The sequence below is a fragment of the Carassius auratus genome, chromosome 27 (assembly GCF_003368295.1).
Source record: "Carassius auratus strain Wakin chromosome 27, ASM336829v1, whole genome shotgun sequence".
Classification (NCBI taxonomy): Eukaryota; Metazoa; Chordata; class Actinopteri; order Cypriniformes; family Cyprinidae; genus Carassius; species Carassius auratus.
The window spans coordinates 15,032,944-15,050,881 of record NC_039269.1 but is presented as its reverse complement, the minus strand read 5'-3'; the positions used below and the strand labels follow the sequence as shown (position 1 = coordinate 15,050,881).

Below are 17,938 nucleotides of genomic sequence, written 5' to 3'. Positions count from 1 at the left end.
CATGGGTCTGTTGTTAATATCTTTTATATATTTCAGGTTAAAATGTAGATATGACAGGATAATGTTTCTGAATGATGTATTCTAGTTTAGTTGTTTACTGGAAACACGTATACAAAGAATTAATGTGCTCACAGAAATACAATAAATACATTAACTAGACACACTGAATTACAGGTGAATAACATATTACACAATATAAGAACATAGGAATACAAATGTAAATGTATACAGAGTTGCTATACAAAGGAAAGTGCAAAGAAGTAAAAAAAAAAAATAAGGTAAATACAATCTAAACTCAATTAACTTAATATTGCATACATATATTTGTAAAATAAGTGTGTTTTAACATGGAAAATATAAGTAGTTATGTGTTGTACAAGGTCTGGCCTGAAAATATTAAAGATATCAAACAATACAACCATTCGCTTTCATTGCATTGTTTATTGCATTTCTTTTTTTTTTTTCTTTTTTTTTTTTAGTCAATACAAGGAATTGTTTCTGTCAGTTTCTTGACCGATGCTGTTATTACCATTTTAATCCATGTGGTTTTAAAACTATGTCCTTTTCAGTGAGAGATGCTTTTAGTTTAAAAACCGGTCTGTCATTTAGAGATTAAAACTATCTTTTAAAGGCCACAATAGTAAACATCCAACTAAGGTGATTTTTGAAGAATGATGGGAACGTGAGAGAACAAATATAAAAAGTATTGGTTGGATAGCAGGAGAAATGGCAAAAACAATGGATTTAGTAAATAGGGAATTTAGTGATGCAGTGCCTATAGCTGCACTCCCACCGTGGTTATTTAATATGCCTGCAGTAGACCTGTAAATACTAGAGGTGGAAAAATCTAAAAGTGATGCAGTCAATTAAATAAACCAGTATATTAAATGGTTATACTATGACAACGTACAAATTTATACAGATGGATCAAAAGATCCAGAATCAAATAAGACAGGAGTAGCAATGGTCATACCGCAACAAGAAGTAATTATTGCAAAAAGAACACCAGACTACTTATCTGTATATACAACAGAGATGATTGCTATTGTTTTAGCTTTACATTGGTTAGAAGATGCACAGAATAAGAAAACAGTTTTATCCAATTCACTGGCGGCTCTAAGAAGTATTCAGTCAGGACAATCAAATTGCAGACAAGATATTATAATAGAAATCATGCAACTGCTATATAGACTTCATGCTCATGACAAGGTTGTTCATTTTTATGGATTCCAGCACATGTTGTAATAGATGGAAATGAAATGGCAGATAAACATGCTAAGAGATCGGTGAATAGAAATATTGTAGAAATTGATGTAAAAATCAGCAATTCTTTTTTAAGATTATAAGACAATTATTAAGCAAGCTGTAATTAAATCTTGGCAACATAAATGGGATACGGAGAAGACGGGTAGACATCTGTATAAAATCCAAAAGAAAGTAGGATTTCCAAAAAATAAGACTGAAAGTGACTTAAAAAGAAGAGAAGAAGAAATAATAGCAAGATTGAGATTAGGACATTCATTGTTAAATGGAATTTTACATAAAATCAGTAAACATCCTTCTGGATTATGTAGATTTTGTGGTGAAATTGAAACAGTGGAGCATATTTTATTATGGTCTAGACTCTAGAGCATATAGTAAAGAGAGACAGATGCTGGAAACAAAGTTACAATCAGAAGGTGCAAATAACATGACATTAGAACTAATATAAAGTAATAGACAGTTCAGAAGAATGATAATAAGTTATTTTATAGACACAGGAATCTTTATAAGAGTATAAGGATTAATTGTATTGAAGTAAGGGCTATATATATATATAAAGCTTATCATTGACACTCCACTCTCCACAGTTAAATTGGTGGGTGTAGTGCACCAAAAGCAGGCTTGCCCATCGCCAATAAACACTACAAGAAGAAGAAGAAGAAGAAGAAGAAGAAGAAGAAGAAGAAGAAGAAGAAGAAGAAGAAGAAGAAGAAGAAGAAGAAGAAGAAAAAGAAGAAGAAGAAGAAGAATAAGAAGAAGAGATTACAACTTTTATTTTGAAAATCCTAAAGCCCGGTTGCGGTTTTCCACTGCTGGGCGTGGCTTGTTTTTGATGTTTTTGTTGCATTGGTTTCAGTAGCAAAACAAAACCAATGTTACAAGCAGCTGTGTTGGCAGCTGCGTTTTCATTAGAAATTCACTGAGGTAAATAAATTAAAGTTTTGTTTAACGTCAGATGGTTATCATTTAATATGCCAGATGTCTTAGCTAACGAATGGAACTCTACTACGAGTGTTTCTGTTGACAAGTGTGTAACGTTACAGTTTTCTGTTTTTAATGAGTGTGTGCTGTTATAATGTTGTTTGGAATCCTCACAGGGTGTTTGTGAAGCCCTTCGTACGGTAGGAAGGAAGGAGGAAGTGGAGTGGGTTTACTGTAGGCGAGGAAAAGAAAGTGCACTGCTCCTGGGTCAGCGGGTGAGTCAGCAGAGCCCACGTGCTAACAGCACATGTGACGTTTACCTTAATAAACTTCCTCTAAAGCTAAACTGTCATTCCGACCTCGAGCAGAAACTTCCACGCCGCTGCTTCACTTAAACATTACAAATCGGTTTAAGACGAAAAGAGTATTCTTTATTAACACGTCACGTTCATTCAGGAGTTGATCTGTCCTGTAACTAACGTGTGGAGGAGCGGGAGCTGGACGGGATGTTTGCCCGGAAAAACAAGCGAGCAGCGGCGCCGAAAGGCCAAGGAGCAGCAGCTGCCAAACAGGTCAGTGTCGAAATCTTCTGTCTGTGACTGTCATCTGTCAATTTTGTTAGCTAAACATATCAAAAAGGGATTCAAATGAAAATTCTGTCATCGTAAGTTACTAAAGTAAACACTGTCTTCATTTAATGTGAACTGTCCCTTTAAGGATTATGTCTGTTTGTTTGTATTGGACAAGGGCTCTGGGTTAGAATCCACTGATGAAATGTCCATCTCATGACTGAGATAAGGGGGCTATTGGATCTTTACATGTAAGCTCTTGTTTCTTGGTAGATGGGATTGTTTCTGGATTTCAAGCCAGATGATATGATGGACATGGATCAAGATCTGGATGATCCAGCTTTAGAAGCAGAATTTGCTGCCATTGTTGGGAAAAAACCCAATGTGGCTCCAAGGGGGAAAAAGCCTAGTAAAGGTGGGCATTGTGATCATCGTTATTCTTATTTTTTTAATTTTTTGAAATTCATATAATAAATGCAGACTGTGTCTGTTGCAGCCCAGTTTTAAGAGGCAGGATCTGAAATACTATCTCCTAATGCTTTCTGTAATGTAGTCTAAATGCATGCTGTGGTAGTGCCAAGCTCTGTATTACCTGAAGAGGACTGTCTCTTAGCATTCCCATTCATTTCAGGGCAGTTGCTCGGTTGATGAGGAACACTTTAGAAGTACATGATTTAAAAACTTGACATCTTTATCTTGTGCATTTTCTTGGAGCATATTATGAGAATAATTTCTGAGGGATCATGACACTGACATTGGCTGCTGAGAATTCAGCCTCGCCATCACTTGAATAAATAGTTTTTAAATATTTTTATTTTATTAAAATATACCAAAATAGGAATCCAAAATCAGTCAGTATTATGAGATTATGGCCCAGTTTCAAAGACGGGGCATAGCTTAAGCCAGGGCTAGGCCTTAGTTAAATTGAGATATTTAAGCAGCTTTTTAAAAAATGTCTTGTGCATCTAGAGATAGAACAATGACACTGTCATATTTTAAGATATGTCAGAGCAAGATATTTTCAGTTGGGACAGCTCAAACATATATTTTAGTCTGGGGGTAGCCTTAAGCTTTGTCTGTGGAACCAAGGGGGAAATGTTTATATGATGTAATAAACATGTATTGTACTATGCTATAATGCAATCAAAACTTTGTGAATTGGGGGAAAAAAATATCATAGCACATGGTACCTCTTGAATACCATCAGTAGAGGATGATGTTGTAATTGCGTAACCAGCCAAACCTTGACCCACAGGGTAGCACTTCTATCATCTGTCTTCTCGGTACTCTGATTAGTTAAAAATATTTTGTGAACATCTAAATAAATGTGATTAAATTTTTTCCGTTCAAGCTCCATTACCGATGGAGGATATTGCAAAAATGGCAGAGGCCTGCATGAAAGACATCGATGATGATGAAGATGAAAGCCTGGAGGATGACGAAGACCTCTTGGTAAATCAAACCTGTGATTATTGTGTGTCTTTCGGCTGTCGTCACATTTTGAATGCGGTATGGTGAGTTTATAATGCTTGTTGTGATTCTCGTTAGGCTGAGCTGCAGGAAGTGGTGGATGAGGAGGAAACGGAAGACTCTGGTACCACAACTCCTGCCTCCCCTGTTAGTGCGGAAACCCCTTTAGCAGAACAGACGCCAGCCAGCAAGGTATGATCTAACAGTTTATTTGGAAAGGCATAAACATATTGTCTTTGTACAATTGTGTTAATTGTAATATCAAAGTTCTTATTATTCATTTGCACATCTGCATAAACTTTGTTGTTAAATGGTAAAAGGCTTTTGTGAAATAAGTCTTTTTTTCTCTCTCTCTTTCTCTCACAGGACACTAAGGTTTCTTCAGTGCCTGGTAGCATTGAGCATACGTTAGAGGAGAGATTAAACCTGTATAGGATGGCTGTTAACAATGCCAAAGCTGCAGGGGAAACCTCTAAAGCTCGGCGATACGAGAGAGGCCTCAAGGTACGCAGATGTAGTGTCATTGCGCACACAATCTTTGGATACAGCATTTTTTATGCTAATTTATGACAATTGACAGTTGCATATTTTTGTTTAGACACTACAGACTATGCTGGCATCAGTACGGAAAGGAGGGAAGATTGACGAAACAGAGATTCCCCCTCCAGTTGCATGCGGAGCATCTGGTGGTCCCAGTCGGCCCCCTGCCCCTGCAGCTTCGCCTGATCAGCACGGGGAGTGTGACAGTGCTGTTGAGATCTCTCCTGTCTCGGCAGAGGCCGCCCCTGTCGTCATGGATCCAGCATCAGACACTAAAGACGAGACCTCCAGTGTAACATCTCCAGCTTCCCTGTCATCCCCAGAAGGCAAACACGCAGCAAGTGGCACTGAACTGCACTTAGGTCTGTCAAGTGCTTTTGTGACAACATACCACAAGTTAATGGTTGAAACTGAAGATGAAATGCGTAGCTAGAGTGTGAATTGATAGGATTTATTTTCATTTAAACCGTGAAATAAAAATTTTTTAGGAAAATATTCAAAATAAAAGAAAGTCATATAAGAATGATGAAGAATTTAATCCATGACTGTTTCTAGGTCAGTAATCAAATGTAAGCAAATTTGTGACATGGAGCTTCTTTGTACAAATCAGATTTCCTTGCTTCTGTTGAAGCTCATCTGAACATTCACACAAGCTTGTAGAGTTATTTTAAATTGGAATAATATTTTACAATATTACCAAAAATAAATCCAGCATTGATGAACCTACAATGGTTTAAAAAAAAAACACATCTAATTGTTAAATCTTATGCAATTCATGCAGAATGTGCTTTTGTATTTTTCACTTAAATTATGTTTAGAATTTGTAATGAAATTTGTGTATGTTCTATAAGAAAATAATGCAAAATAGAAGCATTTTTTATTTAAATTTTTAACAGACTTGATCCCTATTCTCTGAATAATATTTGACAGCAGTTTGTCTTGATTAATGAGTAACCAACATCCCTAAAATATAAACTGATAATATTTAATAGGAATCTTTTTTTTTTTTCAGTTTCCATAATATTTGTTGTCATAATTCAAAATGTACAAAATATATATATATATATATATATATATATATATAAATATATATATATATATATATATATATATATATATATATATTTATTTTTTTTTTTTTTTCAATGGATCATCAATTCTGGATATAGAAAAGCAAACTATTTTGAAAATGAGGCCCTTCTCCTTTAAGTTGTTTGTGACTTGCTAATTTAACTACAAGTATGGCATTCTCCAGAGCTGTTTTTGTAAATGCTACATTGTGGTTTCCTCTGCTCCTAAAGCAGACTCGCCGTCTGGACAGCCCGGTAAAGACGTTCTGTTAGAGCGACAGAAGGAATACAGGATGGCAGCTCTCAAGGCCAAACAAGCAGGAGATATTGACCAAGCCAAAATGCATATAAAGACCAGCAAGGTACGACGTGGTTTCTAATCAAACATAAATAGCTATGTATTGCTGTCTCTGTACTGTTAATTTTCAAACCGTGGCATATTTATGGCCTTTCCTTTAAGGACTTCATGACTTCAAAATTTCAAAATGAATGTTTCATCAGTTAGCAAATTTAGAATCGAACAAAGTTTGGATTCCTTCTTTCTGATTAATTATATACAGTTTTTCTAAATTATTGTAGATGTTTTCTTTGTTTTGTCTTATAAACTCTTTTAGTAGCTTCCGTTAAAACCAAAAAGCAAACTTCTGTAACTGTGCTGTCTGTGCTCACTTAACAGGCATGGCTTTGTAAACGTATTACACCCTGTTAATGTGTCTTTTTCCGTTTGCCTTCTGCTCTAATATGGAACATTTGACTCAAACTTGCCAAAGACTTTGTATCTCAAAGCCTTTACTGTTTCTACAGAGCGTTTCAGTTGGTCTGGTATTTAATTCAAGGCATCTACCACGAGTGCGAGTTTGGATATTCCTCTTAACGAAGTGTCTTGTTCTTGTAAATAAGGATTTCTAATAACTAAAATGTGCTAAGTTATTTGAGGTATTCAGGACTTGTAGGAAGTAGACAAAGAATAGCACTATGCTGTTTGCTTGTTTGGCTCAGGGATTCGATGCAGCCATTGAGGCTTTGGAGAAAGGCCAGCCGGTGGATATGAGCTCCCTTCCGCCCCCTCTGTCTCAAGGTTAGACCTAAATTATTATAATTTATGGTTAGAAAGATACTGTAGTAGCTATGATGTGTTGCATATTTGTTACATTCAGTATGTTTAAGGCTTGTAGCTTTGATTCTTTTCCACAGCCTCTACAGTTACTCAGCCTGCACATCAAAAAGCTGTTTCCTCACCTTCAGCTCCTGGTTAGTACACCAGCTCACACATCAGATATTTTCATAGGCTGAGCATGTGTCTCTTTTAGTAGTCTAAATATGGTCTTACCTAAATTATTGTTTTTGTTCTACCAGCAGACAGTGTTTCTGGCCCAGCTCAGCCCCAGACGGTTCTTGACGCTCTGGAACAGAGGATGGCAAAGTACAAAGAGGCCTTCACACAAGCTAAGGCCAGCGGAGATGAGCGCAAAGCCCGCATGCATGACCGCATTGCTAAAGTTAGTAAACCTATCAAAATGACACCTAAACCACTGAGTGTGTCCACAAACCTTTGGTTTCTCATGCAGCGTTTCCTTTTTAGATTGTGTCTGATTGTTGAAGAAGGACTTGTTTTTAAGTTCATGTTAACCTACTACAGTATTACATTTTACACACACAAAGGTGTTTCCACCGACTTGATTTCAGATGATGTTCTTTTGTGTAACCCACAGCAATACCAGGCTGCCATCCGTGCCCATAAAGCAGGCCGACCTGTCAACTTTGACGAACTTCCAGCTCCTCCAGGTTGGTTCTTCTCTACTCAAAAAGAATATATAATACTGTACATATATTTTTGTGTACATGTCCACTACCAATAGATAGATTTTAGATGTTCTTTTCCAAGGCTGCACTTGTTTGATTAAAAAAAAAACAAAAAAAAAAACAACACAATAAGGTTGCAATATTGTTAGATATTAAAACATAAATAACAGTTTTCTGTTTAAATATATTTTGTAACAGTTTTCTGTTTTAATATATTTTGTAATGTAATTTATTCCTACAAAGGCAAAGTACAATTTTAGCAGCCATTACACCATCTCTAGTATCACATTGAAATTTGAAAATGAAATCATTTGAATATGCTAATTTGGTGCTTTTTAATTCCGCTATCATTAAAAATAGTTGTTTTGCTTAATATTTTTGTGGAAACAAGTGATTTTTTTTATTTTTATTAATAGAACTTTAAAAAGTATCATAATTATTTGAAATAGTCAGTAGGCTCAAGGCAGCGTAACATAAATAAGGGAGGTCACATACAAATGAAATTAACCCCAAAATATATGTTTATTAAAGTAATCTATAAGTGAATTATATAATATCAACACAAAAGGAAATAGAAAACTTAAAAGAAAATTAAAGTATGCTCATAAGCTGGTTCTGGAGAGGCACATCAAGCGCAAATGGGGGTCAGACACACTGGGAAAAGGTACAAAGGCCTTTTTTTTTTTTTACCTGTCAACTCATCACCGATAACCCACCGCACCTGCCGCTTGACTCCACCCTACAAACACACAAGAAAAAAGAAAGAATCCAAAACAAACAAATGCAATCTGGTGACAGGAAGGCGCAAACAAAGGATTTCTGGATAGACAAGACCATAACAGTTATAAATGTTTTTACTGCCACTCTCGATCAATTTAATGCATCTTTGGTAAATAAAAGTATTAATTTCCTCACAACTTTTGAATTCCTTTAATTATTGGCTTGAATTCCTGCTAAGAAAATGAGGAGTTCTATTAAACTGAAATGTTCTCTATAGGCTTTCCTCCAATCCCAGGCCAGAAGGCTACTTCTCCAGAGCAGGGATTGGCTGCAGTGTTGGAAACAGCCAATAAACTAACATCTGATGAAGCTGAGGCTGGCGATGGTGAAGAGGACGACGAAGAGGGAGAGGAGAAAGTAAATTCTAAAGTTTGTAGCATTTCTGAAATATTTTTAAAGTTGCCTCTATATGTGAAAGACAGCACTATTTTTTTTTTCACGTTTGCTTTCTAGGTTAAAGCTCCGAAAGTAGGCGACCAAAAGAAGCCCACTCTTGCAGTACAGCCAACGGTACAGAAGCCCCAGAGGACCCCTTCACCTTCCCCTGACAGAACGTCTAAAAGAGGAAGTCTGCCTGACACAGGTACAGCTGAGTTTTAAGATGGCCTTTTAATTAGGATGTTTTTTATATTTTGTAACTGAGGTACATAAAAAGCACACAAAACTCTCTCAAACTGGTTTAAATCTGGTTATTGTCGTCTCAGCTCAGCAGCAGCTGGAGTTTCTGGAAGGCCGCAAAAAGCAGTACATGAAAGCAGCGCTGCAGGCAAAGCAGAAGAATGACCTAGAGCAGGCCAAGACCCACCTGCGAGCAGCAAAGGGTTTGGACCCCATGATAGAAGCGGTCCGCAGCGGCAAGATGATGGACATAAGCAAGGTAACGCTGTGATTTGTTTTTTAAAATAAATTCTTTAACAAATCCATAATAAAATGAGTAATAACCATCCCCCCCCCCCTTTATTTACAGGTGCCTTCACCGCCTGGAGATGAGGACGAAGACTTTATCCTAGTCCAGCACAGTGATGTTCAGATCTCAGAGAAGGCTGAGGAGGTCTACACTCAACTCACCAAACTACTCAAAGAGCAATTTGAGGTAACAAGAAGTTGGTGAATTAATGGAGTAACACAGAAACTGGATCAGTGCCAAAACTAGTTACAGTCTACATCGAAATGGATCTGAAATAAAATCGCCAATGAATTGGAAATCTGTATCTTTTAAGACAAGTCATGTCACTCGGCGGCCATCTTTGAAACACCTCTCGGCATGAAAGTGCAGCTCCTATCTCTTTGAATGGGGAAACATCAAATTCTCCAAAACTATCCACCTATTTTAGGATTAAATTTCATATTTGAAATCACCAAAGAAATCTGAGATCAACTGTGTCATAAATGTTGTTACTTTTGGTCAAATAGCATTATAAAAAGTGTATTTTTATGGCTAGATCAGCCAATGTGCATGCGCAGTCCTGAGTGCATGTCTCATAGCGCTGACTGTTTCTATAGCAACCAGGATTACTGCAGTGATGCACTGACTTTACAGATTAGTGATTGGTTCCTTTTTATTAAGGAGGTGGAGCTTCCTGCAATTTAGTGGCCATGTGAGTGTTGCATTTTTCCCCATTCAAAGCTATACGAGTGACACTTCTTGGGTATTCTATAGTCTTTGACACTACACAAATAACATACTACATTTTTGATTGCAATAGTTTGATATTAGCATGTTGCTTAGCTAACTGTGTGATACTCTAACATAAAGCATAAAATACACATTATGTTGGCATTTTATACTCAAAACTATTTATGGTCATTATGTCACATATATTGCTCACAAGAAGAGCATGTTACATTTTGGAATTGGATTAAAGGGATATTTTACCCCAAAATGAAAATTTACCCCATGATTTATTCATCCTCAAGCCATCCTAGGTGTATATGACTTTGTTTTTTTTTTTTGTTTTTTTTTTAGTCAAATACAATCAGAGTTATATAAAAAAATGTCCTGGCTCCTCCTCTTCCAAGATTCATAATGGCAGTGAATGTATGTTGAGAATTTGAAGCCCAAAAAACGTGTGACCATACAACATAAGATACTCCACACAGCTCTGGGGGGTGAATAATTAATGCATCTGTGTAAGAAAAGTATCCATATTTAAAACTTTATAAACCGTAAACTCTTCTACTATCTGTCATACTTGCGTTTTTGTTTTTTACACAAACGCATCGCTTTATTTCAGAAGGCCTTAAAGGGTGGGTGAAATGCTATTTCATGCATACGGAGTTTTTTTACACTGTTAAAGAGTTGGATTCCCATGCTAAACATGGACAAAGTTTCAAAAATTAAGTTGTACGTTTGAAGGAGTATTTCTGTTCCAAAAATACTCCTTCCGGTTTGTCACAAGTTTCGGAAAGTTTTTTTTGAGTATGGCTCTGTGTGACGTTAGATGGAGCGGAATTTCCTTATATGGGTCCTGAGGGAACGTCTGCCGGAAGAGCACGCGCTCCCGTACAGCAGAGCACTGAGAGCACAGACATTCACTGATCAGAGCGAGAGCGTCGCGAAATGTCACAAAAGGAGTGTGTTTTTGGTTGCCACGGCAAGACAACCCTGCACAGATTACCAAAAGAGAAACCGCATTAAGGGACCAGTGGATGGAGTTCATTTTTACAGAGCATCAAGGGAGTTGTGCAAGTGTTTGTGTTTGTTCCCTGCATTTCGAAGATGCTTGTTTTACAAACAAGGCCCAGTTTGACGCCGGATTTGCACATCGTTTATTTCTTAAGGATAATGCAATCCCAACGAAAAAGGGTCACAATCGTGTGTTGGAACCGAATGCGGAGAGTAAAACTGCTTCAAATATCTCTGTGTTGTTAACTTAGCTATCGGCGCATAAGCACATCAAGTAAACAACATGCGATGTTGTCATCAAACTGCACTTTCCACATGTACAGCTTAAAAAAAAAGAAAAAAAAGAAGACAAAGTGGAACTTAGTCATTTTCCAAAACCGCTAAGCAAATATATACAGTTCAGTACATACCACACAGAGACGTTGTTTTTGATGCTGCTCTTGTTCAATTTCAGCCTCTGGATCTGATTCTGGATCATAAATATACGCTGAATCTGACTGTTAGCCATGGTTTGTTTTGGTTGGTTTTGTCCTCACGGTAATGTCACAGCTTCCAAACGCTCTCAACGCAAAAGCCTACTGGCGCTCGATTCTTTAGCTCCGCCCACACGTCACGCCTCCAGCCGGTAGTGTTTTTCCGGGAAAAATCGGTACAGACTATCTTTCTTTTATGAAAATAATAAAACAAAAGACTTTTTGAAATTATGAAGGATGCAGTACAACTCTATAGGTACTCAAGATTAACAGGATATTGAGTGAAAACAAGCATTTCACCCCCCCCTTTAAAATATTTCAATATGTTCTGAAGATGTTTGGTTTGGAATGACATGAGATTGAGTAATTAATGACATAATTTTAGTTTTTGGGTGAACTATCCCTTTATTAATGAGTAAAATAAACCTTGGGCAAATTAAATACATTTATATTCACTATAAGTGTATTTATAGTCACTATTTCACAGATCATGCTCATAAGAATCACTGCTATTCAGTATAAGAATTTGGTGTTAGCATGTTGCTAAGCTAACAGTGTGATACTCTGCCAAGCTCTATTGAAATGAGTTTTTTTTTTTTTTTTATTTAAAGTAGATGAGTATATATAAGTGGTGAGTGGTGACTTCTTTAACCTTATATATATATGTGTGTGTGTGTGTGTGTGTATACCCAAGACGTTTTCCCAAAACCCAGTAGTTAAACAGTACTGTGCATTAGCTTAAGATGCACTCAAAGACACCGATCAAAATCAGAGACTATAAATAAGAAATACTATGGCAGGTTTTTGGAATCCATCTGAGCCACTGAAATCGATTTCTCGACTCCATTTGCAGTTACAAAGTTTTTTGTTTTGTTTTTCATTTGATTTAATTGAGTTAGCTTTGCATCAAATATAACGTGATTTTCAATAATCAAGACCTTGGCAGCAACAACACAGTTTTACGCTAGGGCAAGCAGACAGCTCATCTTGCTTATGAAAACACCCACATGTTTAAAATGCTGTCTAAGTAGACAGATCACTAGGCTTTGAGACAGAACTTCTAAGAGGATGTGGAATATGTAAGTAGGACATGTTTCCTTTCTTCTTCAGAAATGTGTGACGTACTCCAAGCAGTTCACACACATGGGGAATATCGCAGAAACAACCAAGTATGTATCGCATCACCAGTACACCTCTTCAATAAATGAAATTCGAGTGATTTTCATTGGGCATTTCATTTATTCCCCTTTTCCCTCTTGTAGATTTGAGAACATGGCAGAACAATGTAAGAAGAGCCTGGAGATTCTTAAACTGGCGCGGAACAGGGGGCTCCAGCCCCCTAAACATCACTTTGAAGAGAGAACATATCGCACTGTCAGGTCTGACACTCTCTCGCACTGCAGAGCTTACATCAAGGAGAAGCCCAAAACGGTGTCTTCTACAGGAAGCACCTACTTCACTACTGTTCAACATCACCATCAAGGGAAATATGGGATGTTTCATTGAATAACATGATTTCTTTTTCCTGACTTGTGCTCTTGTAGGATTTTCCCGGAGCTCAGTAGCACAGATATGGTTGTGGTCATTGTTAGAGGGATGAACCTTCCTGCTCCTCCTGGTAAGCTTTAAACTGTTCTTGAAACAAACACTGTTAGGAAGTATCTTGCTTTTAAACATTCCCCCTCTGTGCTTCTTTTGAAAGGCGTCGCAACCAATGACTTGGATGCCTATGTCAAGTTCGATTTCCCGTACCCCAGTACAGTGAGTGCGAGCTCTTCAGTCACATAAGCTTCATTTTACCCAGTCACGCATTTATAATAAATTACTTTCTCTGTTTATGTTAGGATCAACCTCAGAAACATAAAACATCAGTCATCAAAAACACCAACAACCCAGGTAAAAATGTCCAGCTATTCATTTCTCTATTATCAAATACACTAACCCATTCAAAGTTTTGGGGCAGTAAGATTTTAGTTTTTTGAAAGAAGACCGTAATGTTCACCAGGGCTAGCTTTATTTTATTAAAACTATCGTAAAAACAGTAATATTGTGAAATATTATTCCATTTACATTTATGAATTTAGCAGACGCTTTTATCCAAAGCAACTTATATTGCATTAAAGGTAGGAATGTTATCAGTTCATATATTTCCTGTGAATCGCACCCATGACCTTGCAGTAATTACTACAGGAAAGCAGAAATGATTTCAATTTAAGATGTTATTTTTTCTATTTAAATATAGTTTAAAATATCTAATTTATTCAATGTCACATGAAGTTACATAAAGCATTCTCAAATGCTTAAGAAACATTATTATTGTTATTATTATTATCAATGCTGAAAACTGTTGTGCTGCTTAATATTTTGGTGGATATCATGATACATTTTCTCAGGATTCTTTGATGAATAAAACGTTCAAAAGAACAGCATCTATTTGATATTTTGCATAAAAGATGTTTGCATTTAGACCACAAGACCAAAAAAAAAATGCTGAAATTATTAAAATAACCCCATTCAAAAGTTTAGGAACCTTTAGTTCTTAATACTGTGTTCTGTTACCTGATGATCCACGGCTGTCTTTCTGTTTTGTGATGGTTGTTCATGAGTCCCTTGTTTGTTCTGAACAGTTAAACTGAGCAGCGTTCTTCAGAAAAATCTTGAAGGTCCTGCAGATTCTTCAGTTTTCCAGCATCTTTGCACATTTGAACCCTTTCCAGCATTGCCTGTTTAGGAACTAAGGCTTCCTAAACTTTTGAATGGGGTTATTTTAATAATTTCTGCATTTTTTTGGTCTTGTGGACTATATGCAAACATCTTTTATGCAAAATATCTTGAAAATTATTCACATTTTCACAGATTCTGCAATGGGTTCCTAAACTTTCACATGCCACTGTAGAATAATTTTTTTAACATTACAGTTGTATTTACAGTCACTTTTGATGCCTGTGATTTAATGCCTCCTTACTAGGAAAAGAAAAGTATTAATAAAAAAAAAAAAAAACCTTACTGACCAATCTTTTATTGATTAAAATGGGGAATACTGTAGAACTATTTTTTAACATTACAATTGTATTTACGGTCACCTTTGATCAATTTAATGCCTCCTTACAAGGAAAAAAAAAGTATTAATCAAAAAAAAAAAAACCTTACTGAGAGATGTATATAAGAAAATAAGTTAGCTTGGACAAATATACAGTTTAGTGAAAAAAATCGGACTGCAGGACACCATAAATAACAAGTATTTTAGAGAGCAGTGTTATTAAAAGTAATATTTGCTGCTGAAGGTATGGACTTTATTTGGTGTTTTGACAGAGTATAACCAGAACTTCAAACTGAACATCAACCGGAACCACCGTGGCTTCAGGAGAGTTATACAGTCTAAAGGCCTGAAGCTGGAAGTGCTGCACAAAGGGTGGGTGTTACTGTCGGACAGAAGCACCAAATAATCCTCATTTTGGGACTTTGATTGTCTCCTAAACAGGACACAGTTTGTTTAAGATCCATTTATCTTGGGCAGACACACAGACAGGTCAATGCCCTGATTGAACTCTGTGGTAGTTGTGGTGCATGCTGGGTCAGTGTGAGTAGGTGGGTCTGAGCTTCACACTGACTTCTTTGTTTTGGGACAGCGGCTTCCTGAGAAGTGACAAGCCTGTAGGAACAGCCCAGCTCAAACTGGAGAAACTGGAAACTGAAAGCGAAGTGAGAGAGATAGTGGAGGTGAGCGGGGCTATTTCTTTTTAACAGTATGTGCACAGGAGCCAGAGACGAGAGTGCAAACATCAGCTGTGTGTGTTTAACATGTGAACTGGAGCTAAAATGGCACATTCACACCCATTAGCCAGACATCACCATGTTTACATTTGTGTGGCTTCATTTCTGCATGCAGCTCATGGATGGGCGGAAGGCCACAGGTGGTCGTCTGGAGGTGAGGGTTCGTCTCCGAGAGCCCCTGGGTGGGCAGGACCACCAGACTGTCACAGAGCGATGGCTAGTGCTGGAGGAGCCACAGGTCAGTGCGACTGTGGCCGTGTCTAATGGAGGCACGGCTGAATGCTCATGTTTGTACCTGGTCTATTGATATTAATAAGTGAAAATTTTGAACATTAAGATGATGGTAAATATTTAGGTTGATTAAGGGTGAATTATACCATTTCATTTATTGACACAGATTAAGAGATGACCTGCTTGATGTATTTAGATTGAAATATTAATAATAATATAAATATGATTAATTACCTACATTTACATATTATGGTTTGGCTTAGGGGTTACTTGAATGTAATTATGCTTAATTTATTGTTATTTTAATTGTATATACGTTACAAGGACACCTTACAGTAAAGTGTTACAAAAACTGTATTGTCAGATGACACAAAGAAACTCAAAGGTATTTCTTCATGTGAAACGAAGGCCTGTGTATTTAATCGGACCATTTTACAATGATGCGTGAAAGATGTAGGACCGATATATATTGCTGTTAAATATTAACATTATTAACCGTAATCATACAAATCAAATATTATAAATTAGTATTATTGAAAAGTCCTGTTTTCTGGATTTAAAACCTAACAATGCATATAAAAAAGTGGACTAAAAACAACAACAATAATAAAAGTTGATTTATTATTGTGGTTGTTGTTGTTGTTAATATTAACAATAATAAATTGCTATTATATAATATTCCTCTTGTCTAGGTTTCAAAACTCACAGTGAAAATGACTAAAAACACAACAACAACAACAATAATAATAATAATAATATTGTATTATTTTTCAAAATAAGAATTATTATTAATGATTATAATGATATTAATATTTTATTATATTCCTCTACAGCGGGAATATAAAATGACCAACATAATAATAAAAAAAGTAAACACACAGGCAAATAAACAATAATAATTGATATTAGTAGTAGTGGTAGTAGCAATGTCATTCTACACCTGTACAATATTTGTTCATAATACCTTAAAGAAAATCATACAGAACAGGCATTTATTCACATTGTACCTGAAATAATAGTAAAATGTATGCATTAATCTTACACCGTAATGAACCTATATGACAATAAATGTCTGACAGTACTTTATTTTTTGATTAGTCCTATTTCTTAGTGAAAATAGGGAATGCAATTTTTTTTTTTATGCCATATGGTTTTGACTGTCATCTGCTGTCTGTATTAGGTACTGCTGTAACGGACACTGTGATTTCATCTTCACAGCGTAAGTTTGACCCATTTCTGCTGACAGATATATGATCATATTCATGTTACACTGCACCTTACAGTAGATTTTTCTTTCAGGTCTTGAGGTCTCAGCGGTTTTATCGAAGTGGATGAAGGTATGGACGATGGAAGCTCAACGGTGCTGCTAGCCTCGGGTACGAACCACATGAAGGAGATTGTGAGGAACTTGCTCAACAGAGAGACAGTCACTGACAGAGAAAGTTAGCTTTGTCTTATCAGGGTAAACGAGATTGGACCGGGATGTAAGAGTTGGGGGGAGGTTATTAAAAATACAGGAGATATTAATAGAAGGAGCAGGAAAATGTGCCCCGATTGCATATGATTTATATAGCTTTTTAAACGGCCCTTTTGAGATAGATTATCTCTTGATTTAATAATAACGCTCACCCCAACTGTTACATTAATGCATTGGAGCAGAAGCCAATGAGAGTTTTTTTTTTTTTACTGCTCTGGGATGCACTTACGCACTAATGCCAAAGTAATCACTGCTGCTGCAGTAAGATGAATGACTTAATCTGTTCTCCCTCAATCTAGGAACCTGTTCCTGCCATATCTCAAATACTAATGTATGACTGCTATGCAAATGAGTTCCACACGATTAGCTATGCAAAACGGTTTGCGTTTGAATCCCAAACATTTTGTCAGACATTTCAAAGCTTGTTTACATCCTATGTGAATTTATTGTTTGATTTATTACGGCTAGGCCGTGTCAAAGTACTGCTGTTAAATATTATATTCCTTATAAATATTATTAAAGCCATAAACCAGCTTTTACTAATTGAACCAGATGTGAATTATTCATTAAACATTATGAATAGTCGATTTTTTTTCTTTTCTTTATGTTTGCTTCTGGAGGTAAATGAGCGAGCATGCCATGTTTGGGAAAGATTTTAAAAAATTATAATTTTCCCAGTAAATTTAGGCTTTAGTAATCTTTCTTAGCATTTTGCTGACGATCAGGACTAGAACTGGTGCTGCATTAGTCATATTCAGAAGTGCCAGTTTAGTAGACCTTATACGTTAGCTAAAGCAGACTTTTGAGATATTCTGCTTTGTTTTGTTTATATATATATATATATATATATATATTAAACGTAATATATGAGAGAAGTCTTTTATCACTCTTCTTGCACTTGACAGTTGTTCTGCACTAGGGTTACTCCTAGTAGTCACTTT

The 17,938-nt window shown here is 36.4% G+C and overlaps 1 protein-coding gene across 5 annotated transcripts; it reads left to right on the top strand.

Annotated features, from left to right (window-relative positions):
• Positions 1–2,044: 2,044 nt before the first annotated feature.
• cc2d1b (coiled-coil and C2 domain containing 1B) lies at positions 2,045–17,582 on the top strand. 5 transcript variants are annotated; one of them, XM_026206100.1, is made up of 27 exons: positions 2,045–2,187; positions 2,361–2,459; positions 2,644–2,756; positions 3,027–3,168; positions 4,105–4,205; positions 4,302–4,415; positions 4,590–4,727; positions 4,822–5,125; positions 6,065–6,195; positions 6,833–6,911; positions 7,028–7,084; positions 7,190–7,332; positions 7,546–7,618; positions 8,634–8,785; positions 8,870–8,999; positions 9,121–9,293; positions 9,384–9,509; positions 12,626–12,684; positions 12,778–12,894; positions 13,060–13,133; positions 13,218–13,276; positions 13,360–13,411; positions 14,828–14,927; positions 15,145–15,235; positions 15,405–15,527; positions 16,701–16,739; positions 16,820–17,582. In XM_026206100.1, exons 3-26 carry the CDS (start codon positions 2,691–2,693, stop codon positions 16,710–16,712), a joined length of 2,616 nt encoding a protein of 871 aa, XP_026061885.1. In that variant the 5' UTR covers positions 2,045–2,187; positions 2,361–2,459; positions 2,644–2,690; the 3' UTR covers positions 16,713–16,739; positions 16,820–17,582. The 5 variants fall into 5 exon arrangements, with proteins under 5 accessions (XP_026061885.1, XP_026061886.1, XP_026061887.1 ...); XM_026206101.1 differs by having other exon boundaries at positions 2,641–2,756; positions 6,068–6,195; XM_026206102.1 differs by having other exon boundaries at positions 2,641–2,756; positions 7,193–7,332.
• Positions 17,583–17,938: the final 356 nt, after the last annotated feature.